The sequence below is a fragment of the Amphibalanus amphitrite genome, unplaced genomic scaffold (assembly GCF_019059575.1).
Source record: "Amphibalanus amphitrite isolate SeventyFive unplaced genomic scaffold, NRLGWU_Aamphi_draft 000012F_arrow, whole genome shotgun sequence".
NCBI classification, from domain to species: Eukaryota; Metazoa; Arthropoda; class Thecostraca; order Balanomorpha; family Balanidae; genus Amphibalanus; species Amphibalanus amphitrite.
In genome coordinates, this window is record NW_024881508.1 from 1,723,814 (window position 1) to 1,748,225 (window position 24,412).

Genomic DNA, 24,412 nt, shown 5'->3' on the forward strand with positions numbered 1-24,412 from the left:
TCTCAACTCTCAAATAAATCCGAAAAATCTCCGACACAGACCTGGAGACACGTGGCTCAAGCCATTTCAATGCGTATATATATTGAATCAGACGATTCCTGCGCACCACATCACATTTCTCAGGCCACGTCGACGACCGTCGAAACACTAAACCACTGCTAAAAAATAGTCGCTGAATCGCTGCCAAGAGAAGCGTTCACTAAATTCCGTAACATCCTCCCCCCTGAAATGCGAACTTCAGAGGGCGCGTTTCACACAGGTACGGAACCGATCTTACAACGACAGATCCATAGTTCACAGCGAACAAGACTGCATCACTTAATTCAATTCAGACAGATTCAGACAGAGAATCTGAGTCAAACGCATCAGTCTACAAACGCAAACGTAAATCGATTCACCACTCTTCAAACAAACAAACGCCAACCTCGACGCAAACGACATCAAACTTGTCACATCACCAGGGCCACTTGCACCCTGCACTCTGCGAGCCACCACACGCAACTGTCAACTCAGCGCGTCCTCTGCACGCCGCCTCACTGCTCAGAGCGACATCTACAGTCGGCGCCCAACACTACCTTGCCTGCAGACGAGAGAAAAACAAACTAACACTGCTGACGAACACTGCGGTCTAACACCGCCGACGAATGTGAGCGGTTCACGGCTCAGAGGACAGCGGGTCGAGGTCAAAAAGCCTCTGGATGGGACGGGTTTTTAGACCAGACGGAGTCCGGACTTCTGCCGACCTCACCTTTCCGTCTCGGCCGGTGATCAGTCTCGTGACGACGCCATGTACCCACCTCATGCGCGGCACGTTATCCTCCTGCAGCATGACCATGGAGCCCTCGGACAGCTTACCTTGAGGCCTGAACCTTCTGACAGAAGGCGGCAGGGTCCTGACATACTCCTTGTACCAGACAGACCAAAATCTAGCCAGACGCTTCTCACACACACGAGCTCTCTCAGTCAGCGCCTTCGCATTCACACAGGCAGGGTCCTCCACCACCCGCGAGGAGAACCCGGTCCCTCTGCCCGTCAGAAAGTGCGCCGGGGTGATCGGGGGGCTCGAGTCCAGTCCATCACCAACAAACGTCAATGGACGGGAGTTAACACAACACTCAACTTCTAACAACACAGTCTCCAGCTCATCCCGTGACAGACAGCGTGACCCAAGCGACTTGCGCAGGCCCACTTTCACGGAACGGATGAGCCGTTCCCACCATCCGCCCCACCACGGCGAATGCGGTACAATGAAGCGCCACTCAGGCGCCAGATGACTGTAGACACGCTGCAGCTGCTTATCAGCTCCCCTGAAAGTAGGTGCGTTGTCAGAGTACATGATCCTTGGAAGACCGCGCCTGGCTGAAAAACGCCTGAGTGCTAGCATGAATGCCGGTAACGACAGGGCGTCAGTCATTTCAAGGTGAACGGCACGCGTGACAGCACACGTGAACAGGCACACGTAAAACTTCTTCCGTGGAAAATCGACGCTGAACAGGGGACCACAAAAATCAACACCAGTCACTGTGAATGGAGGGGACTGAGTCACTCTGCAGCCCGGCAGAGGCGCCGCCTCCTCGTTGAACGGTCGAGAATCGTGACGAAGGCAGCTGACACAGCCGCGCTTCACACCCTTGGCGATGCAGCGCAAGCCCAAGATCCAATACGCTCCTCTGAGCGAAGTCATCATCGTTGAGACACCCGCATGTTTCAGAAGAACATGCTGCTCTCTTGCCAAAAGCACAGCCAAGTGACATTTTGGCAGCAGAATCGGGTGCTTCTCCTCGTACATCAAGTCAGAGAACTCCAGCCGACCCCTCACTCTGAGAAGTCTATCGTCAGCGATAAACGGGTCGAGACCGATCAGGCGCGAGCCCTTCGGCAGCGACTGGCGCTTCTCCAACGCGCTCCATTCTCCAGAAAACGCCTTCCGCTGCTCCTGTCGCAGCAGATCGAGCCTCGCGTCAGCTAGCTCGAGAGTCGTCAGATCAGGAAGACTGCACCTGTCAGCTGGGACACGACAGTTCCGTATAAATCGACGGACCCAGCCCGCCACACGGACAGCCTTGGACATCTTACCCCAGCGTTCAACAGGAAATACTTCCTCAAACTGTGAAGTCACCAAACAGAAGGACTCTACTTCAACCATCTCCTCAGTAATAGGATCAGACACCTTCTCGTCAAACGAACACACAGCTCCGTCCGGTGTGCACAAGGTAGCACCGGGCGAGCACACGGCAGCGCCGGGTGAGCACACAGCCCAGCCAGGCGAGCACACGGGAGTGCGCACAGCCCCGCCAGGCGAGCACGCCGCACCGCCGGACGAGCACACAGCACCACCAGGCGAGCACACAGGCGTGCACACAGCACAGCCAGGCGAGCACACAGGCGTGCGCACGGTACCGCCTGGTGAGCACACAGGCGTGCTCACATCACCACCAGCTCGGTACACATCACCACCAAGGGAACACACGTCACCTCCACGGGGGCACACGTCACCTGCACGGGGGCACACGTCACCTCCGGGAGAACTCACAGAGACGCCGGACAAATCGTGCTGCACCAAGACAGACTGGTTCACGTCAGGTGTGTGACAGTGTGACAGCCAAGATGGCCCACTGAGCCACAGCTCTGACCTCACAAGCTCCTCAGCAGACACCCCGCGTGTGGTGAGGTCAGCCGGGTTACACTCCCCCGGACAGTGCTGCCACCGTTCAGGATCCGTCAGACTCTGAATTTCAGTCACTCTGTTGGCCACAAACTCCTTCCACTTACGTGGATCGGCCCTGATCCAACCCAGTGCTACCATTGAATCAGTCCAACAGAGGCACGGAGTACTGTGCGAGAGACGGAGCGCACTCCTCACGAACACGACCAGGCGGGCCGCGATCAGGCAGCCAAGAAGCTCTAGCCTAGGAAGACTAAGCTTCTTAACAGGCGCCACACGGCTCTTTGCCATCACCAGCGACACATGAAATGACCCATCCTCCAAAGGGACACGGATGTAAACGGTAGCTCCATACCCTTTGGGCGATGCATCGCTGAATGCCAGAAGCTCAGCGCCGTGGCCGTCCCTCCACGCGCTCGGCGAGTAGCGGCGCGGCACACGCAGCTCCTTCAGCACCGCCAGTCCACTCAGCCATCTGGCGAACGTCTCACGACAGGAATCCGGCAGCGGGTCATCCCAGTGCAACCCCAGCTGCCACAGCTCTTGGAAGAGAGATTTCAGAGTCATCACAAACGGGCTGATGAATCCAAGGGGATCGAACATGCGTGCGATAAAGCTGAGAACGACACGTTTTGTGGGAACAATGTCGTCAGGCAGTGACACGCCCTGGAATGCGAACAGGTCATCAGTCGGGTTCCAGATCACACCGAGCACCTTCACATGCTCACTCTCACCAAACACACCCTGCGCCTTGTCGAACAACAGGGGGCTGTTAGAGCGACACTTGGTCAGCATCATGTGGGCATCTCTCATCACACGCTGAGCCTCTGAGAGCAGCGCGGAGGCCTCACTCTCGCTGTTGGCACCCGACAACAGGTCATCCACATAGAAATTCTCACGCATCTCACGAATGGCAGGAGAATCAGGGTACAGAGACAAATGATGTCTAATCGTAGCATTTAGGAGGAAGGGAGAACTACTGACACCAAAAATGACCCTCTGTGACTTCATCACACGCACACGACCGTCACAGTCCCACAGGAAACGGTGGGTGTCTTGATCCTCGACACTCAGACCGACCTGCAGAAAGGCTTTCGTGATGTCAGCGGTCACTGCGAACGGCCAACGCCTGAAACGCAGGAGAACCTCCAGCAGGTTAGGCAGGAGGCAGGGTCCCACCTCCAAGCAATCGTTCAAAGAGACACCGTTAGGCCCACGAGCGGACGCATCGAACACTGGGCGGACTTTAGTAGAGGTGCTGCTCTCCTTGACTACCGGACGGTGGGGCAGGTAAAATGTAGGGTTCTGGGTTACCAGCTCCTCCACCGGCACCTCTGTAATCACCCCAGCCCCCTCCATCTCACACAGGGCACCATCATAACAGGCACGCAGGTCAGGGTCCCGCTCCAGCTTACGTCCCAGACCAGTCAGCCGCTTCTCAGCACTAGCTCGGTTATCCTGCAACAGGTCAACTGCACCCTCCTTCCATGGCAGTTTCACCACATAACGACCATCAGCTGATCGTTCCACAGTGGACTCGAACGTGGTCATCACATCAGACACATCACCAGTGGTCACATCCGTCACACCTACTCCCTCCAGTGACCACAGACGGCGCAGCGCCGACTCATGTATGTCACCCAGACACAGGAGCTGACATCCACCCTTGTGGTCATCTACGCCACTCACCTGACCGCTCAGCACCCAGCCGAACACAGTTCTCTGAGCCACCATACCCTCTCGCAGTACTCGCGTCTCCCCACTTACCAGTTGCCAGAACTGATCAACACCGACCAGAATGTCGATGTGCAGACTCTCACTCTCTAGCGGGTCAGCCAGGACTACACCATCAAGCTGATCCAGAACAGAGGCCGGCAGAAGTGGACGCGCGAGGGGGGCACATATGGCTGGAACCGCCACAGCTCTGAGGTTCTGAGGGGCAGATACAGAACCATGTGAACCACTCACACTCAGCTCATACACGTCACGGGTGGCTCTGGGAACCTTTCCTCCTCCGAACACAGCATACCCCACCTCCGTGGAGCCACACCAACGCGGCTGCACCTTGCGCACAAGCGCACTGCTCACGTAAGTAGTGTCTGAGCCAGAATCCAACAGAAGGTTGGCCTCAACAAGTCTCCCCCCGTGACCCTGCACCAGCACCCTTGCTACAGGGAGCACAGAACACTTCTTAGCTCCATCACATGACAGTGACGCACCTCCACCCCCCTGGGGCCCTCCCTCCGGGGCTGCATCAGCCACCACACTGAGACTCTGAGTCTGACTAGAGTCAGACTGAGGCAGAGCAGCTGTCTGCTCCCTCTCCACACCACCTACCTCTACACGGGATGGCACTCCGACACTCTTACCCATGCACAACAATGGGTGATGGTTACCTCCACAACGATCACACATCCTACCACAATCAGTGGCCCGATGGCCCACCTCAAGGCATGAGAAGCATGCGTACAACTCACGAAGCTTCTGAAATCTCTGACGGAGATTCAGACGCTGGAACACTCTACATCTCTCAGAGACATGTCCCTTACCGCAGAAAGAGCACTTAAGCTCAGATGAGTGCAGAGCTGCCCCGGAGGGTAGACCAGGGCCGGTGCCCCGCGCCTCCGTGTACACAGACGGGCGCCGGCTAGTGACAGCAGGGTGGCTGCCCCCACCTCTCGAAGATGAAGAACCGCCGGCACTGCCAGCCCGAGCGGAGACTCCGGCACCACCAGCCCGTGAAGAAGCGCCGGCACCACTGGCTCGTGAAGATGAAGATGATGCTCCAGCACCAGCCAGTCCCACGTAGACACCAGAGCGACCTCGCCGCTCCACCTCCCTCGTCAGGAACCCGATGAGATGATCAAGATCAGCCTCCTTCTCTTCGGCTTCACGGGCCCACTCCAGGCGGACAGCATTGGGTAGTCGGGAAAGGATGATAGGATTTAGAAGGACACCATAGGACTCTCCTGTAATGCCGAGGGCTTCCAGGCTTCTGATGTGGATGAGGAGGATATCTACTAGGTCACGGAGCTTGTCCAAAGGAATAGGATCAAGGTTGAGGAGAGCTTGCACATGAGAAAATATTATTAAATCCTTGCGTCCAAACCGCTCTTGCAGAAGATCACATGTTATCTTGTAACTCTCGCTACTCAATGCGAGCCCCTCCACACATCTCTTCGCCTCACCATCCAGCAACGTTCTCAGATAGGTGAGCTTTGTGACATCTGCTAACTTCGAATCATGTACTGCGACACAAAACGCCTCCCAAAATGCAGGCCAATCTTGGGGTTTTCCAGAGAAACGAGGCAGGTCCAACCTCGGTAGCTTGGGGGTCTCACCTCGGATCCCAGCACCAGAAGCTGGTGCTGCTTGGGCTGCCAGCAATTTCATGGCCCTCGCTCTCAACATGATCAACTGGTCCAACGACCCTGAAGACTGGTCGGACAGGGTGTCCTCCTCAGATTGTTCCGACTCAAGAGCCGTCTGCGCGGCTTCAAAGTTACACATCCTCCTATCAAAGAGAGCAAGCATGGTTTCCACTTCAAAAAGATCCACATCTTTGCTTGTCTGTGCGTCACTTTGCTTTGCATCTTTGCTTGTCAGCGCGGCGCTCAGGGACTCGCCTGCACGATTCAGCCACCCTCGGGCGGCGTTCCTCGAACGCTTCAAGCGCTCTATCTCCGCCATACTCGATATCAGACTGAAAACGGGAAAGAACAACTCAATAAATATTCCCGGGCAGTTTCGGCACCAAAATGTTGACAATTCAACTTGACTCAACTCTCAACTCTCAAATAAATCCGAAAAATCTCCGACACAGACCTGGAGACACGTGGCTCAAGCCATTTCAATGCGTATATATATTGAATCAGACGATTCCTGCGCACCACATCACATTTCTCAGGCCACGTCGACGACCGTCGAAACACTAAACCACTGCTAAAAAATAGTCGCTGAATCGCTGCCAAGAGAAGCGTTCACTAAATTCCGTAACACATACTAAATACGATCCTGTCAACAGTGTCCCAAAATATTTCGATTTGGGTGGGAAACGATATCCAAACAAAAATCATTTTGCACTCTCGTCTCAAATATCTAAGATCAATTTTCAACTCCCAGCTTTACTGAGAATAAGCATTTGCATTGGTCATTTTACATATTACATTTTACCTCATTATACATAAATGTATGCCATTGATCTCTTTTCCACTCTTTTTGGGCCTTATCTAACTGGGGAATTTTCCACTCTTATCCCCCTTTTTGGAGAGGAATTTTCCCTCTGACACCCAAGCCAAAACACAATTTTGGGACACTGCCTGTGTGAATTTATAAGTGGTGTTTGGGATGGGGACAAGGATAAGGATGACTGGGAGAAGGATGAGGATGTAGAGTGGGTAAAGGATGGGTGTGTGGAAGGATTCAGGCCCGCCTACTGGCTGTTGTGGTAACTTCTGCTAATATTCCTCGTGTGTCTAGGGGTATTCTAATCTGTGTCATCTGCACAATCCTACTCATCGTTGTCTAGGGGTATCGTCTTAACACTCAACAATCCTTTAGCCGTTGTCTAGGGGTATTCTGATCGACCAAAAACCATGTATCCCACAAACCCGTTCGTGTCCGAATCATCATATTGCCAGCGTTTCCACCGTCATTTCCGACCTCGAGAAAGAACGTAGAAGGTATACATATTAAATATGTATTGTAATTGAAAAGGCCGAAATAAATAAAAGCGAACAATTCAAACAAAAAGAGCCAGAAAACGAGCAATGTCACGGTAACCGTGCACTGTTCAGGTAAATATAGCCAAAGTGCCGAAACATTCAATGAAAGTCGAAACAATGATCAAGCCGAAATCATGACACCGAAATAATATTGCCAAAGAGGTGGAACTGACTCATAGCAGCCAAACGTGCCGAAATGGACTGAGTCGAGTCCCGAAACACGGTGTCTCAAAAAGGCATAGACCAATCAATCGAACTTAAAAACTGCCCACAGTACCGCGGCCATCCTGAAGTGTTGTTTCCTACGCCAGTGTGACTATATGTGCGTGTCTGTGCCTGAGACATATCTCCGACCGCAGCAGAGACCCAACCGAAGTCAGGCTCTAACCCTTTCACTCCGCCGGTCGGAACCAGTGGCGTGGATAGGGCTTGGCAAGAGTCCGGTTAGAGACGTCCGACTGGGCAGGAGATAAGGCCCAAGAACTTACATGTTTGTAGACCAGACGCACAAGGCGACCACCACGGGCGGCGTCGGGACCACCACTGCCCGCGCGCGAACCAGAGAGCAAGAGCCCGAGAGAGCGAGAAGGTCTCGAACGCGCCTATTTATACCTTCGCACATTCACCGCACAGGGCCGCGCCCGTCTCTAGCCCGTGCTGTCTCGGGGCTGGCGCGGCCGGCGATCGGCGCCATGGTATTTATATATAGCATTCACATATCTTACCAATTGTCATATCGCAATATTCTAATCTACCACCACCATGGTGCAATGTAGCATCATTATCCGCTCCCTATCGAGTATCGAACAATGCACAACAATCTGTACCGGTGTTCATACTACCCACAACGTTTAAACTACACATGCCGCCACCTGCAATTGCGTATCTAAATACCGTCACCGCTATTGCCGCAAGCATGTCAAAATAACATGTCGCTGCGTAACATTCAGGTCAACGCACCATCACTCCAATCAGTGTGCCGTGCTTTGTGTGTCGCGTATCTGAACAGCCACGCCGTAATTATCGCTCGGACATAACCATGTACCTTCTAAATGTGTATTCCTCATCACCCTTCCTGATGTTGATAACACGAAACTCACTCGATGTCTTGTTGCTGCAAAAGTACCGATGCATTGCGCCAGCTGTCCCTATTTCCGACTGTCTATCCACTGCGCGACTGCCTATCTGGAATATTTTTGTTACACTGTTCCAATAACAGGATATCGCCATTTCACGGTTCGCATAATTAATCGTTAGACGGGGTACCTTCATCTCACATTCCCTCGATGACCGCGAAAGCAACACCTCGGTCGTTCGGTTTGTCTCTCAGTTCATACTTGTGCAGAAGTAGGTGTGCAGAAGATACGAGTTGAGTTGATAAGAAATCGGTCGCACCGAAGAGCCGGCATTGCTGCTTTGCATGTAAATCATGCACTGTCCATGGTCTGTCCGCTCCATTCCAGCCAGAGCTGACAGCGCGCGCTCAGGGTCAGAGCTGAGCAGTGTACGACCCTCCCGCAACCGAGGGCTGCCGCTCGTTATCTGGCACCGATGTTGCAGCTGATTCTGATCGGCCATCACCTGTTGATAGCAGGATATGTGCACCGGAGCCAACAGCTGTGAACACAAGCATAGTCACCTTTTCCCCTCCCTGAGACCTGTTGATGAAATGGGGTAGGATAGATACGAAAGTTGATCATACTTTTTCAACTGCCCTTTCTTTCAAGCTGTATATCCAAAAGCTACCTTGTGGTGTGCAGATAATACAGCGATGAAACCACACCAGGTGTACCTTTACTTCCTAAGGTTATGTAAATGCGTGGGCACGCCATCTCCTCGACGCGCTGAAACGCACAATGACCTCGCAGCGTCCGCGCTGGTCCGCGCCGCTCGCTTCTTGAGGCCATGGGTCATGGAACTCTGGAAATGCGTAATTATGGAGATGCCCCTGGGGAGAGGCTCTGCTCTTCTGCTAGGAACACTGTCAGACCGGGGAGGTGCCGAGCGAGAGAGAGGGAGAGAGAGAGAGAGAGGGTGAGATAGAGAGACGGAGAGAGAGAGAGAGAGAGAGAGAGAGAGAGAGAGAGCGAGAGAGAGAGAGAGAGAAGGAGAGAGAAGGAGAGAACAAGCGTTCGTCTGTCATTCTGTCACTGTCATTTGTTTCTCTGTTCCGTGAGGTGTGCTTTGCGTTATGCCCTTATTGTACTCGCGATTATCTGCAGCCAGGAACCAATTTTCTCACATTCCTCCGTTTTTTATAACAAAATGATGATTACCACCTATGGGTTCTGAACCAATTAGCCTCTATGTACTCGTATTACCGCCAATGTGTTTTTGAACTAGCTTTTAAGACGATTCAATTAAATGACAATCGTGTCAAAATCGGTTGCTTCCACATGTCCACAGTCCAGTGTCCGACATCACCAAGCCATGACGATTCCGTCGCCCACGTCTATTGCCACGCCGCTTGACTGTTTTAGTTACCAGTGCATGGCCCTAAGTAAAAAAAAAAACATTTTCCACGAATTAATATTTTTATAACTATTGAACACAGACCTTCGGTCATGCCTACATGATAACGTCTGTTTCCTATTCGTTAGCCCCCGACCTCTTCGTCTTCCATTGCTGCACCAGAGCATGAATAATTTGATAACTGTAACGAAGCAATCCTTTCGACCACCTAACCACACCATATCAAAGGTTAAATCTGACCTCTGAGGAAATTGAAGACTGGACGGTTGACCCGTTATCTTGTGCTGCGTACCGCATGTCATTCACCCACTGTCCGTTGGAAATTGGGCTGGAAGTCTGTTACTTCCATGAGTTACCTTTACCCGTACTGCTGTCCCTGTCGTTTGATTCCTCACGGGAGGGTTCTGTTATACAAGAAAATGGTGAGCTGATCTGTTGTCAGAACTTCTGCAACAAATGTCCTCATCCCTACTTATTGAGTGTGCGGGGCGAGAATAGTGACAAAGGTCTCGGGGCGGCCATGGTTGCCCGGTAGTCGCACAGAATACCTCTTGAGATGCCGCCACGCCTGGGTCTCGCCTGTGATGTTTGACCCCTCGTAGGAGTTAAACATTGCCACCCTTGTATACGGTAAGCGACGTACCAGTACTCGTGAGGTGTTCCTCACGTGTATGGGGCCGACCGATCCTGGGGGCGGGGAACGAATGTTCCATTGGAGACTCACAGCATCTCATGCTGTGTCATCCCACTTTGGCTGCGTCTTAGCCACCGATGAGCTGAGATCCCGCTCGTGACATTACTGGCCATCGTAAGGGTTCGACTGAGGACACCTGCGACCATTTGCCCCTGAACGCCAACTGATCACCGTACCGTATTCCGCCTTTGCACTCTCAGGGTAGTCAGAGGACATCGTGCTAGTCGAGACAAGAGCCACCCGACCATTTGGTTGTTGACATTCTCAGAGGATGTTTTTACATTATCCCAACAGTGGGGTATAGTCACTTTGCTGTCTTAAAAGGAAACTCACGACTTTATGGGATAGCAGTCGCTGGTTGAGTTGATCTCGCCGACCTTTGTCCGACTTATCTCTGCAAACGCCCATGTCAACAGACCAGCGGTTATGACATTCAGTAGCGGTCACTGGGTAAATTGGGTTGCCAGTCCATCGAGAATTATCACGTGTTCATCCACAACAAGATATCAGAAGTGTACTACGTAAATTCAAAACCTCATCTCAAGACTTTACTGTCATTTGATATGAAAAACTTTTAACCAAAGTAACCTTACGGTAATTGACCGGTTTCCCTGTTTTGATGTTGAAACAAATGTCACCAATTGGTGGCATATTTTGTATGCTTAAATGGCTGATTCCGTCAAACCAAAAGACGAAATATTTCACCGTGCTAACGCCCCAAAACCGTCCGGTTGTTGTTAGCGACATTGGTCTGTCCTCACGACCATCCAAGATCTGGATCGCAACGCACTTAATCTTTCCGACATTTTCTGTTTCGAATTATGTCAAAAGGTTTAAATAGTGCTTCACCTGGTTCACAGAACACCTAGCAAGTTACGCCAAACCAGATAAAAGATAATCCAGCTCAGTAGCCAGATCGTCGAAGATGTACCCAAAAGATGCACCCTTGCGCTGCGCAAAATGCACCGAATTGTGCACGTTCTTTCTCACTCTCTCCTCGCCCTATATCCCTATCGGACTAAAGCGAACTGGTGGTCACCGGTCCCTGTGGACCTCCAGCGTGACCGCTGCATGAGCCGACTGAGGGGTTCTTCCCCGACAAGCTGTCTGCGAACTCGCTGTCGTCTAGCTTTTTCGATCCTTCCCCCACAGGAAGATACTTCAGTCTCCGAATCATCTCCCTCCGATAAATTCGATCGCACGTCTCCGCCCTCTCCCAGGATTTTTCATGCCCACTTGACACCTGTCAAGCCGGTTTGTCACGAGCGCTTCGCCCGTCCATCGTGTCCTAGTAGTCTCTGAGTCGAAATTTGCAATTGGCATCGCCGCCGCGAGCGAAGCCTTCCGAACGGTCGGCTTCGGGCACGAATTATAATATTTCTCGTCTCCTCCCGTCGCTGAAGGGGCCGTGGTTGGGCAGTCCACGCCAATTCCGTCATACCCCGCGGGCAGACGCCTTCACGCCTTCGGGTTTCCATATCGCTAGAACAAGGAAAACGGAAACAAGGGCAACTGATATCCTCTCTTCCAATGACTGTCGTGGGGTCACGCAGACGTCACCCATTATTCGATCTGTACCCCTCTGGCGCCTCGTCACTGGCAGTGTCCAAAACTGCTGGGCTCGCTGATCAGGCGCAGCCGAGCAGCGCGTATTGCCCACGGGGAGTTGCCCCTATACGCTATTCCCGGCCCGTAGAGTTGGGCGACTTATCCTCCTATCTAAGACTCTACGTCCGGACACTCCAAGCACCCGATCGCCAGATGACCTCATGCCAGCCGTAGTCTTTCAACGTGCTGGTGGCCCCACCTCGTGGCGGCCGAGTCGTCCCGTATCACCGTCACATTAACCCCGGTGCCTACGTTAGGTATCAGTGCCGAAATTATTATAATAACCGTATCCGCCTGCCAAGTAACAATTTCCGTCTGTGATTGTCCTGCACATATCCTGTGAGAGATTACGTCAAAACCGTCGTTACGTCTGCTCCGTCATGGTAAGCTGAGCTTACTTCTGGTCCTCACACTTTACTCTTAAGTGTTTCAACAGTAAATACCTAATATCCCTTAAATCTCCGTCGACCAAAAGTTTGTTTGATACGGGGGATGATCGTCTAGTCATTGTGTCATTAGTCACGCTGTAAGCACTAAACATTCACATCAATTCTCATTAGGGTGGTCCACATCTACATGGTAAAAAATAAAGTTCGTCAGATTCATCGGGCCGGGTCGGAATTCTTGTCGATACTATAGTACAAGCTTCTGTGCAAAATTTCATTAAGATCGGATGATTTTTTCCCGTCCCGCAAAGCGGTCAAAGTTTCCATTGTACCTACCAGTCTTTAGTATAGGGCGAATATTCGTCTTTCAACATTGCCCAGTCGTGCCAGCGGCTATCTACCAATGAGCTTGCCTGCTCATCGCACCAGCCCTCTCTAGCCTTCTCAATGATAGATCTAGTCTTCCTGTCAGCCACAGACAGGAACGATAATTCACAATTCCTGTTGCAGTTCCTGTTCTCCAGTGCCAGTAGCAAGCCACTATATGCCAGGAGGTGCGATATGCATTACGCTAATTGTGGCTTTGCCTACGTTTGGGATCACCGCTGCAGCTGCAAGAGGCACACGCTCAATCACCGAAATGTGGCTTGTTTTGGCAGCCAGAAAAAGCAAATCCTTGCTGGATGAAACAGTCTCTTACGAACGAGCAAGTGCAGGGCGCCTCTTTCACTTGGCACTCACCATCCGTCTTCCGGCCCCGGGCTCCCGAGATCCCGTCGTTCAAGCGGTTTGTAAAGTGGTGGCAGCTCACGGAACGAGTGTCGTTCAAACCGCTCAATTACTTAATCGACTTCGCCGACAAGATGATTGTCACCTGATGCGCGTTGGTGATGAAGCAGCGGCCCTGGGATGACTGCCGCGATGTGGTGCAGTTCACCATCGTCGTGATGGACGGTGATTTTGAGGCCAGCATCCGGAACCAGTTGCCTTACAACGTGGTCGTTGGATTGCAAAGGTGATGAACACACTCAAGATCATTCTCTTCTGCCAGCTCGCGCTCACCGAGCACGAGAAGAGGACGATGGTCCGGTTCACCACCTTAATCGTCACAAGGTAGGTAGCATCGTGACTGTCTGCCCATTGATCGACCTCAGCATGGGGAACTGACATCGCCCTCCTCAAAGGCCCTCGCCGCTTACCACACGGATATCGGAAGGTAGCCGGGAAAGGTGATAGGCAAGGTCTCAAGGCCATCGGTCTCCTTCTTCGGCGTCGGGACGGCGGTCGAGGAAAAGCAGGCGATTGCCACCTCCTTGCAGCAGCGGCTAAGATAGAAGAACCCTCCCGCGTCGACATCGCCCTCGACGCAGTGGAGCGGCGCTCGCTGGTTGCTATGTTGGTCTCGGCACCGCCCTCGGGGCCAGTCACAATTTCCTCAAAGTGGACCCGGCCGAAGGGTCGTACAATGACGACTTGACCACTGCTCGTCGGCGACCGACACATATACGGGTGGTAAACGACTTTGCAGGAGCCGGGTGCTGCACTATTGCCCTCATCAGCGGCAAATTTTTAGCGCCATCGCGCACGGCAAGGAACAGTGACAGCAGTTCCTTCAGGTCGAGGAGCGTAACTACACTGGGCGTTGCATCCGGGCGGGAGATTGGTTTAGGATGGCTCGCAAGGTGGACCTCGTCTTTTAATCTGTACCGATATGCTATTTTCACTAATGCCTATTCCACTCTGACGTGTTTCTCTCCTTTGCTGTTCTTATTTAGTGACTGCCAGTGCGTATTGAGCAAAAAATGTGAACTGAGTGGGAGAATCCGTATTATCGCCCATCCCCTTATTGTTAACATAGGGAAAACTTTGGACGCTTTGCGGGACGGGATAAATTTATCCGATCAGAATGAAATTTTGCACACAACATTGTGTCATGGTATCGACAAGAATTCCGACCCGGCCCGACGGATCCTAGAAACTTTTTCAAAATGGACCACCCTAATTCTCATGCGTCACACACACATGTCACAGATCAATTAGCACGTAACACACGTAAGGTCATACTCAATTCCACAATCATGCACATCAAAGGAAAGCCAAGATTTAACCAGCAAATTTAACCACTAACTGAACTGTGATAAAAAGTCTTTAGTTTGAAAATAGCATTTACTATAATATATACCTTAAATGTCTGTTACTTTGAAATAAAATGTTACTGTAATACGTTAAACATTTCATGAACTTCCCAGTCCGGGTGTTGACACAGCCCCGGTGTTCACAAACTCTGCCCTGCTGTCCTCCGGTGAATCTGTCCGGTGTAATCGGTGTAACGTCCTGTGGTGACCTTGACCGTGAGGCGCGTAGTAAACACGTTACTACTAGCCTTGGGCGAGTGCGTGTGCGTACAGCGGTGTCCTACTTCCACCTGAAAGCTTTCACCGACCGTGCTGCACTTTCGCCAACAGAGACCCCGATAAAGTGGAGTTGCGAGAGTCGCCTGTGAAACGTTTCGGCATCCGAAGCATACCTGCTATTGAAATAATTGGACGGCAAATAAAATATCACCAATTTTGTAGGAAATCTCTGCTGTATCGCGGCATCGCCATACTATAGGCCCGATATAGGCCCTTGGAACAAAACCAACCGAGAAGAGATAACGTTACTTCCCATGCTGTAATTGGATGTTGTTGAAAAAAAAAAACGTAGTTATCCGAAATACAATCATAGGCTTTTAAAATGGAAACTGAGATACAAATAAAACCAGCAAAGAAATGTTTTAACTTCGACGAAATCCGATGCAATGTACGGTACACAACCGAAATATTAATCGACCATTATACCGTGAAAAAAAAAACGAACAGGCTGTCACCCGGCGATACTAGCTGCTATAAATGCAAGTCGGAATAAAGTCACACGAAATTATCGAATGCGGATCCTATGCCCGAAATTCCCTAAGAAACCAATTAAACCGACGTTGGCCGAGCTTAATTCTCCAGATATCATGGACCATACAACCGCAAAATTAGCCAAAAAAATTTCCCCAATATGAAAGCTACAATGTCATGAAAAATGACCGTGCCGGTTACAATAGCATTTGAAGGCGGAGCGAAATCCAGCTGAATAACGTCGAACCTAATAGAAATAGCGTTGTAATGAAAATACCCAATCAGAAGCCAACCACACTACCCAATCAGAAGCCAACCACACAACTTCCTTACATCATTACGAATCCGGAACACCTCCAGATCTCCAGCTCAAGCAGATCGAGATGCAAATCTCAGCACGCACACAACTTTTTAACAACCTGTCGGCACCGGACCACGCTCAGGTCTCTTGATCGAGCAGATCAAGATGCAACTCCCGGCACACACAACCTCCTAACCGCATGCTGACGCAGGAACACATCCAGGCTTCGTGATCGAGCTGATCAACATGCAAATTTGCACCATTACCGAAGAATATCTTCTGGTAATGAAGGCACCGAATACCCATGGCTACAGGTGTTTATAACCCTTGCCGCACGAAGAGGTCAACGCCCTCCGCGCACCTTCCCAGTCCCGTTGTCTGTGTGTAATGGTTGTGTCCATTCCGTATCAGTAACTTTCAATTTCAACCATAACCTTAGGCTCGCGGTACTGTGAACACTAACCGACCCTCAGAAGCTGTTTGTGCGTGTTTTACACATACCGTCCTCAATCACTTTCACTGATGGCCGAGCCCAGACTGAAGGTGATTACAGTTCGGAGCCGGAAGCAATGACCATAAACAAAATAATAAACAAGGCTATTAAACAACCAAAAGCCAGTAGGGCCAAGGAGATGCCCCATCTCCAGGTCTCTTAATCGAACTGATTAAGATCACATCCCGGACCAGAGCCACCAGTGTGAATTTATAAGTGGTGTTTGGGATGGGGACAAGGATAAGGATGACTGGGAGAAGGATGAGGATGTAGAGTGGGTAAAGGATGGGTGTGTGGAAGGATTCAGGCCCGCCTACTGGCTGTTGTGGTAACTTCTGCTAATATTCCTCGTGTGTCTAGGGGTATTCTAATCTGTGTCATCTGCACAATCCTACTCATCGTTGTCTAGGGGTATCGTCTTAACACTCAACAATCCTTTAGCCGTTGTCTAGGGGTATTCTGATCGACCAAAAACCATGTATCCCACAAACCCGTTCGTGTCCGAATCATCATATTGCCAGCGTTTCCACCGTCATTTCCGACCTCGAGAAAGAACGTAGAAGGTATACATATTAAATATGTATTGTAATTGAAAAGGCCGAAATAAATAAAAGCGAACAATTCAAACAAAAAGAGCCAGAAAACGAGCAATGTCACGGTAACCGTGCACTGTTCAGGTAAATATAGCCAAAGTGCCGAAACATTCAATGAAAGTCGAAACAATGATCAAGCCGAAATCATGACACCGAAATAATATTGCCAAAGAGGTGGAACTGACTCATAGCAGCCAAACGTGCCGAAATGGACTGAGTCGAGTCCCGAAACACGGTGTCTCAAAAAGGCATAGACCAATCAATCGAACTTAAAAACTGCCCACAGTACCGCGGCCATCCTGAAGTGTTGTTTCCTACGCCAGTGTGACTATATGTGCGTGTCTGTACCTGAGACATATCTCCGACCGCAGCAGAGACCCAACCGAAGTCAGGCTCTAACCCTTTCACTCCGCCGGTCGGAACCAGTGGCGTGGATAGGGCTTGGCAAGAGTCCGGTTAGAGACGTCCGACTGGGCAGGAGATAAGGCCCAAGAACTTACATGTTTGTAGACCAGACGCACAAGGCGACCACCACGGGCGGCGTCGGGACCACCACTGCCCGCGCGCGAACCAGAGAGCAAGAGCCCGAGAGAGCGAGAAGGTCTCGAACGCGCCTATTTATACCTTCGCACATTCACCGCACAGGGCCGCGCCCGTCTCTAGCCCGTGCCGTCTCGGGGCTGGCGCGGCCGGCGATCGGCGCCATGGTATTTATATATAGCATTCACATATCTTACCAATTGTCATATCGCAATATTCTAATCTACCACCACCATGGTGCAATGTAGCATCATTATCCGCTCCCTATCGAGTATCGAACAATGCACAACAATCTGTACCGGTGTTCATACTACCCACAACGTTTAAACTACACATGCCGCCACCTGCAATTGCGTATCTAAATACCGTCACCGCTATTGCCGCAAGCATGTCAAAATAACATGTCGCTGCGTAACATTCAGGTCAACGCACCATCACTCCAATCAGTGTGCCGTGCTTTGTGTGTCGCGTATCTGAACAGCCACGCCGTAATTATCGCTCGGACATAACCATGTACCTTCTAAATGTGTATTCCTCATCACCCTTCCTGATGTTGATAACACGAAACTCACTCGATGTCTTGTTGCTGCAAAAGTACCGATGCATTGCGCCAGCGGTCCCTATTTCCGACTGTCTATCCACTGCGCGACTGCCTATCTGGAATATTTTTGTTACACTGTTCCAATAACAGGATATCGCCATTTCACGGTTCGCATAATTAATCGTTAGACGGGGTACCTTCATCTCACATTCCCTCGATGACCGCGAAAGCAACACCTCGGTCGTTCGGTTTGTCTCTCAGTTCATACTTGTGCAGAAGTAGGTGTGCAGAAGATACGAGTTGAGTTGATAAGAAATCGGTCGCACCGAAGAGCCGGCATTGCTGCTTTGCATGTAAATCATGCACTGTCCATGGTCTGTCCGCTCCATTCCAGCCAGAGCTGACAGCGCGCGCTCAGGGTCAGAGCTGAGCAGTGTACGACCCTCCCGCAACCGAGGGCTGCCGCTCGTTATCTGGCACCGATGTTGCAGCTGATTCTGATCGGCCATCACCTGTTGATAGCAGGATATGTGCACCGGAGCCAACAGCTGTGAACACAAGCATAGTCACCTTTTCCCCTCCCTGAGACCTGTTGATGAAATGGGGTAGGATAGATACGAAAGTTGATCATACTTTTTCAACTGCCCTTTCTTTCAAGCTGTATATCCAAAAGCTACCTTGTGGTGTGCAGATAATACAGCGATGAAACCACACCAGGTGTACCTTTACTTCCTAAGGTTATGTAAATGCGTGGGCACGCCATCTCCTCGACGCGCTGAAACGCACAATGACCTCGCAGCGTCCGCGCTGGTCCGCGCCGCTCGCTTCTTGAGGCCATGGGTCATGGAACTCTGGAAATGCGTAATTATGGAGATGCCCCTGGGGAGAGGCTCTGCTCTTCTGCTAGGAACACTGTCAGACCGGGGAGGTGCCGAGCGAGAGAGAGGGAGAGAGAGAGAGAGAGAGAGGTTGAGATAGAGAGACGGAGAGAGAGAGAGAGAGAGAGAGAGAGAGAGAGAGAGAGAGCGAGAGAGAGAGAGAGAGAAGGAGAGAGAAGGAGAGAACAAGCGTTCGTCTGTCATTCTGTCACTGTCATTTGTTTCTCTGTTCCGTGAGGTGTGCTTTGCGTTATGCCCTTATTGTACTCGCGATTATCTGCAGCCAGGAACCAATTTTCTCACACCTGTCAACATCGATTACTCCTGTCAACATTGACAGGCGCCGGCAGATGGAAAATTAAGAGATCGTCGGCTGTGTACGCATTCAAGCTGTTATTCCCACTTTGGCTTTGTATAAGAACATGATAAATAAAAACACAGAATCGTGAATTTGACGATCTGTCGTGGTCGTTTTGATTTTAAACTATTTCGGCACTTGGATTCGTGGACCGCCGTCCAAGCTGCCCTGGAACAATATGGACATGCTTTAGTCACACACCACAGCGGTATTCACGTCATAAGTAACCACCTGTGTAGCTAGTCACCAATCGACAGGTGCTACTGCCCGGTTGGCTCACCCTGTGACCCTCGTGGTTCGTCCCGCGCCCAGGCGGCAGCCGCGGGTGGCACCACATGCACAAATGTTGTTACATACAGCTGCTGGTATCAATTTATCGCCAACAAATCGATCACACACACACGCTGACTGGGACAGACCAAGAGCGGTAGTGTGCTGCGATATTGCCAGTATCGGGGACTGCAGCTGGGATTTCGCCGGTGCTGGACTGGGCCTCACATTGAAATACATGTCGATAAGTTGACTTGATGGTAGTTCGCCTCATAAATTGTGGCAACTGACTAAGATTGGCACAGAAGGTATTTGAACATGATTTTTGGAAACATGATACACTTCGGGACTCGCTTCAGTTCAGGAGTACGCACCATTGACAATATTGTGGGAATGATTCGCTGCAGCCACGGAGGAAAATGACGTGTAGTTACTAGTTATTTTTTTTCCAACGTGTCTGGTTCTAGTACCGTATGTATATGAAAAAAGAAACATTACGGCGTGACAGTGACCAGTGTGACGCCCTCTCCATCCTGAGTGACCCCTTTCCCTCTGTCAGGTGTCCCGTCTGGAGCGGGAGCTGGCAGCCGGCTCCGCCGAGCGCCTCTCACTGCGCGGTGAGCTGGACCGCCAGAGTACGCTGACAGCCGGCCTGGAGCGCGCCGGCCGCCGCCTGGAGGCGGACAACGAGGCTCTGCTGGCGCGCCTGGAGGCAGCCGACGAGGCGCGGCGCCGAGCGGAGGCTGCCGCCGCGGCCACCGAGGAGGACCTGCTGCCGTTTAAGGAGATGGCAGACACGTTCAAGGCGCGCTGGCGCGAGGCAGTCGAAGAGCTGTCCACCGTGCGTACTCAGCTGGAGGCGGCAGAGAAGGCGGCGCAGGAGGTGCGCGCGGCTCAGGAGACGGCGCCACCGGCGGCGGAGACGGTAGAGAAGGCACGCGCTGCAGCTGAGGAGACAGCGCCACCGGCGGCGGAGATGGCAGACTCAGCGGGCGGGGCGAAGACGGCGGCGGCTGAGACGGAGCAGCCCGGTCTGCCGCCGCATGTCCTCTGGCAGCAGCTGCAGCAGGAGCGGGCGGACGCTGCGCAGCTGCGCGCTGACCTGCAGACCTCCTCCGACCGCTGCGCTGCGCTGCAGACCCGGCTGGACGAGCTGGACGAGCTGCGCCGCACTGACGCCGAGCGCTGCGCTGCGCTGGAGACGGCCGGACAGGCAGCCACTGAGCGAGTGGAGGCGCTGGTCGCTCGCGAGACCGAGCTGCAGGCGGCGCTGAAACAGCTGCGTGAGGAGAACGGCCGGCTGGTGAGCGAGGCCGCGGGCCACGCGGCGGCGCTGCAGCAGCTGTCGGCCGACCTGCTGCAGGTCGGCCAGGAGCGCGAGGCCGCGCTGTCTGCGGAGCGCGACACGGCCGCCTCGCGCGCCGCCGAGACGGAGCAGGCGCTGGCGGCGCTGCAGCAGGGCCGGCAGGAGCTGCAGGAGCGCAACGCTCACCTACTGGACGAGATGAACGCCATGAACGAGGCACTGAAGGAGCGGGGCGGCACCATCTCGCGGCTGGAGGAGCAGCTGGCGGCCGCCGGGCGCGCTCAGACCGAGCTGGCGGAGGCGCAGCAGCGCGCCGAGCGGCTGCAGGCGGAGGTAAAGGCGCTGCAGGAGGAGGCTGAAGAGGCACGTCACGTGCAGGCGGAGGTGGCCCAGGCGCGGGAGAGAGCCGAGGCGCTGAAGGAGGGTCTGGAGACGCTGCAGAAGGAGGTGGAGTCGGGCCGCGCCGCCCAGCGGGATCTGCGAACGGCGCAGGAGAGTCTGGACACTCTGCGACAGGAGCTGGACGCCGCCAAAAAGGCAGAGGGTGAGCTGAGTGCCGCGCGGGAGAGAGTGGAGGAGCTGCAGAGACAGGTAGAGGCGGCTGACGAGACGCAGAAGGAACTGGAAACCGTCAAGGAGAGAGCAGACGCGCTTCAAAAGGAAGTTGAAGCAACTCAGATAATGCTCAAAGAGGCTCAGGAGGAGGAATGCACTCTTCAGAAGGAGTTGGAATCGGCTCAAAAGGCGCAAAATGAGCTAAATGCGGCGCAGGAAACAGTCGACACACTCCGAAAGCAATATGAGGCCGTTGAACTTCAGCTAAAAGAGTCTCAGCAGAAAGATCACGCTCTTCAGGAACAGCTGACCGCATCACAAGGAACGGACGACGAACTAACTGCCCTCCGTGAGAAGCACAGTTCCACATTGAAGGAGCTGGAGACGGCCGAAGAGCGTCTGAAGAAGGCCGATGAAGCGGCTGCGACGCTGCACGACGAGGCGGCGACGGCGGCGGCGCGGCTGGACGAGCTCGGCGCACAAGTGGACGAGCTGACCACGGAACTGACGGCGGTCCGGGACGACCGAGACGGCCTGCAGCTGAAACTAGCCGAACTGGAGACCGGCGCCGAGCAGAGTATGACCATGGTCTCCACTCTGGAGGCGGAGAACGGGACACTGAAGGTCACTGTGGCTCAGCTGGAGGGGAAGCTCGGAGCGCTGCGGGACGAGCTGGCCGCTGCCGAGCAGGCCGGCCGGGACCGTGGGGAGCGCGCGGAGGCTCTGGTGGCTGAGAAGGACGCCCTAGAGTCGGAGATAAATGAGCTGAAGACGGAGCTCAGTATCAAAGCGGCTGGGGCGGACGATGTATACCACCAGAACAATCTGCTTCACGCAGCAGCAGAGAAGGCGGAGGAAAAAGAATGCACGCTAAATGACAAGATAGAGGAACTCGAAAAAGAGAATGCTGCTCTGAGAGCCAAAACCGAGAGCTTAGAAGCTGAAAACAGCGCTGCTAATGCCAAGAACAGTGATCTCTTGAAGCACACTGCTGAAGATTTGAAGAAGCAAGGCGAGGAGCTCAAACAGACGATACACGACCTGGAGGCCGGTGAAGGCCAGCTCGAGGCGCAGATACAGCAGTGTGACGGCCTGTCCACCGCGGCCGGCCCGCCCGCTCAGACCAACGGGGACCACGTTGTGGCGGGCGGCTCGTCGGCAGATGAAGGGCAGGTGGCGGAGGAGGTGGTATTGTCCTCGGCTATCCCAGCGCTGGGCTCGGCCGCTCCACAGGGAAAGCAGGCGACTTCTGGTGATGTGACCGGAGGCGCAGAGGCGGAACAAATCTCTGTCCTGGAGGGACGCCTTTCCGAGCTCCAGACCGAGAACGAGGGACTGGCGGCGGAATTAGAGCGGCTTCAGACTCAGAACGGTGAGCTTACCTCGCGCACTGCCGAGCTTCAGACAGAGCTGGCGCGGTTGCGGGAGGAGAACTGTGCTACGGCTGCCGAGCTGCAGCAGCTGCGGGCAGACACCGTTCCCAGCTCGCGGTTCGCACAGGTCGAGCAGGAGAACCGCGCGCTGCGCAAACAGCTGGCTTCCGAGACCGGCAGCCTGCAGTCGCAGCTGGAGCGGATGACGGGTGAACATGCCGCCCTGCGGACTCAGCTGGCCGGCCTGACCAGTGGCCAGGACACGGCGCGGGAGGAGGTACAGGCTCTGGAGAGGGAGCGAACTGAGCTGAGGGAGAACATCGCTCGGCTGGAGACGGAGGGTGCCGCGCTGCGGTCAGAGGTGGCGGCCCTGACGGAGGGGCGGAGCACGGCGGAACGCGAACTGACGGCGCTGAGAGAGGAGAGGAGTGCACTGGGCTGCGAGCTGACCGCACTGAAGGAGGAGAAAGCCAAGGCCGACACACAGCTCAATGAGCTCCGTCAGGAGTATGACTCGCTATCGTCCCGCCACGACGACCTGCGGGCAGCTCAGTCCGCCGCCGAGACGCGGCTGGCGGAGTCGGAACAGCGAGTGGCCGAACTGACCTCTCAGCTGGCTGACCGAACCACCGAGCTGGAGAGGAGAGAAGCGGCGGACGGCGCACTGAAGCAGGAGACCGAGACACAGCTCAGCGAGGCTCGGGGCCGCACGGAGGAGGCGCAGCAACAGCTGGGTGAGCTGAAGGAACAGCTGGAGAAGCTGACTACTGAGAAGGACGGGTTACAAACGCGGCTGACTGAGATAGAGGAAGAGAAGAGAGGTCTTCAGTCGCGACTCGCAGAGACGGAGGCGGAGAAGGGCGCCCTCCAGACGCGGCTGTCGGAGATGGAAAGCTGCAGCACTCCGCGCCCGGAGCCGCCCGTCTCCCGGCTAGACATGGTGAGCATGGTGAAAATGGTCCGATAGATAGGAATCTCACAGTGCGCTTTACTAGAATCGAGGATAGAACGTGTTCAAGCTACGGAATCGTTTCGTGTAGCGGGGATAGGTGCACCTGGGTCATGTGTTTGAGCAACGTTGACTTTTTTTTTAATGACCGTGTCTGGTTTCGGATGACAGTTTTTTTCGTTTTTCAATGTTTAGCTATTCGTCGTTCTCTTTAACCTTTAATTGATCACTGATCAGTCATCTGACCCTCCCCCTCCCCTCCCCAGTCGGAGACTCAGAGCGAGACGCTGAGCACGAGCACCGCCCTGAGCCGAGCCGACGACATGTCACGCATGCGTGACGTCGAGGACAGCATCGAGGAACGCTACCACAAGGTGAGCAAGGCCAGTGTCATCAAAGACTGCCTTGTAGACTGGCCCCATGAGTGCCAACCGTGACGAAGTTACGATCAAGGGCATGCCGATCAATCATGTGTCTGCGTCCTATTGACTGAGTATGGGCAGTTGTGTACAGACACCAATTGATACTGATGGCCGTGATCTCGTTCACGCCTCTACCTCATTCTCACCCCTCTCTCCGCCCGTGTCCTCAGCTGCGCGCGCTGGCCGTGAAGCTGAAGAAGCGCGTGGCTCAACTGACTGCCCAGGCGGCCGGTGAGGCGGACCAGCGACAAAAGCTGCAGGCCGAACTGGGCCAGGCGACTGCGCAGCTGACCGCCAGCAGGAAGGAGGCGGCCGCGCTCCGGCTGCAGGCGCAGAACCTCCAGGTGAGACCGGCAGGGGAAGGTGGAAGGGAAGGGGGCGTCAAGGATCGCAATGGAG

The 24,412-nt window shown here is 53.5% G+C and overlaps 2 protein-coding genes across 5 annotated transcripts in view; one reads left to right on the top strand and one right to left on the bottom strand.

Annotated features, from left to right (window-relative positions):
* Positions 1 to 24,412, top strand: part of LOC122383386 (GRIP and coiled-coil domain-containing protein 2-like) — a 32,546-nt gene that overhangs the window by 3,003 nt on the left and 5,131 nt on the right. Inside the window, exons 5-7 of the mRNA XM_043369740.1 lie at positions 19,968 to 21,047; positions 23,858 to 23,965; positions 24,184 to 24,357. Coding sequence (XP_043225675.1) covers positions 19,968 to 21,047; positions 23,858 to 23,965; positions 24,184 to 24,357 — 1,362 coding nt within the window. The remainder of the gene's footprint in view (positions 1 to 19,967; positions 21,048 to 23,857; positions 23,966 to 24,183; positions 24,358 to 24,412) is intronic.
* On the bottom strand, positions 3 to 6,657 carry LOC122383367. Of its 4 annotated transcripts, none has more exons than XR_006256831.1 (3): positions 5,215 to 6,657; positions 4,433 to 4,597; positions 39 to 580 (listed from the first exon to the last, which is right to left on the bottom strand). XR_006256831.1 is itself a non-coding variant. In XM_043369692.1 (3 exons), exon 3 carries the CDS (start codon positions 4,397 to 4,399, stop codon positions 656 to 658), a length of 3,744 nt encoding a protein of 1,247 aa, XP_043225627.1. In that variant the 5' UTR covers positions 4,400 to 4,597; positions 5,215 to 6,368; positions 6,491 to 6,507; the 3' UTR covers positions 46 to 655. The 4 variants fall into 4 exon arrangements, 3 of the variants coding, with proteins under 3 accessions (XP_043225650.1, XP_043225627.1, XP_043225637.1); XM_043369692.1 differs by having other exon boundaries at positions 46 to 4,597; positions 5,215 to 6,368; positions 6,491 to 6,507; XM_043369715.1 differs by lacking the exon at positions 4,433 to 4,597 and having other exon boundaries at positions 3 to 580.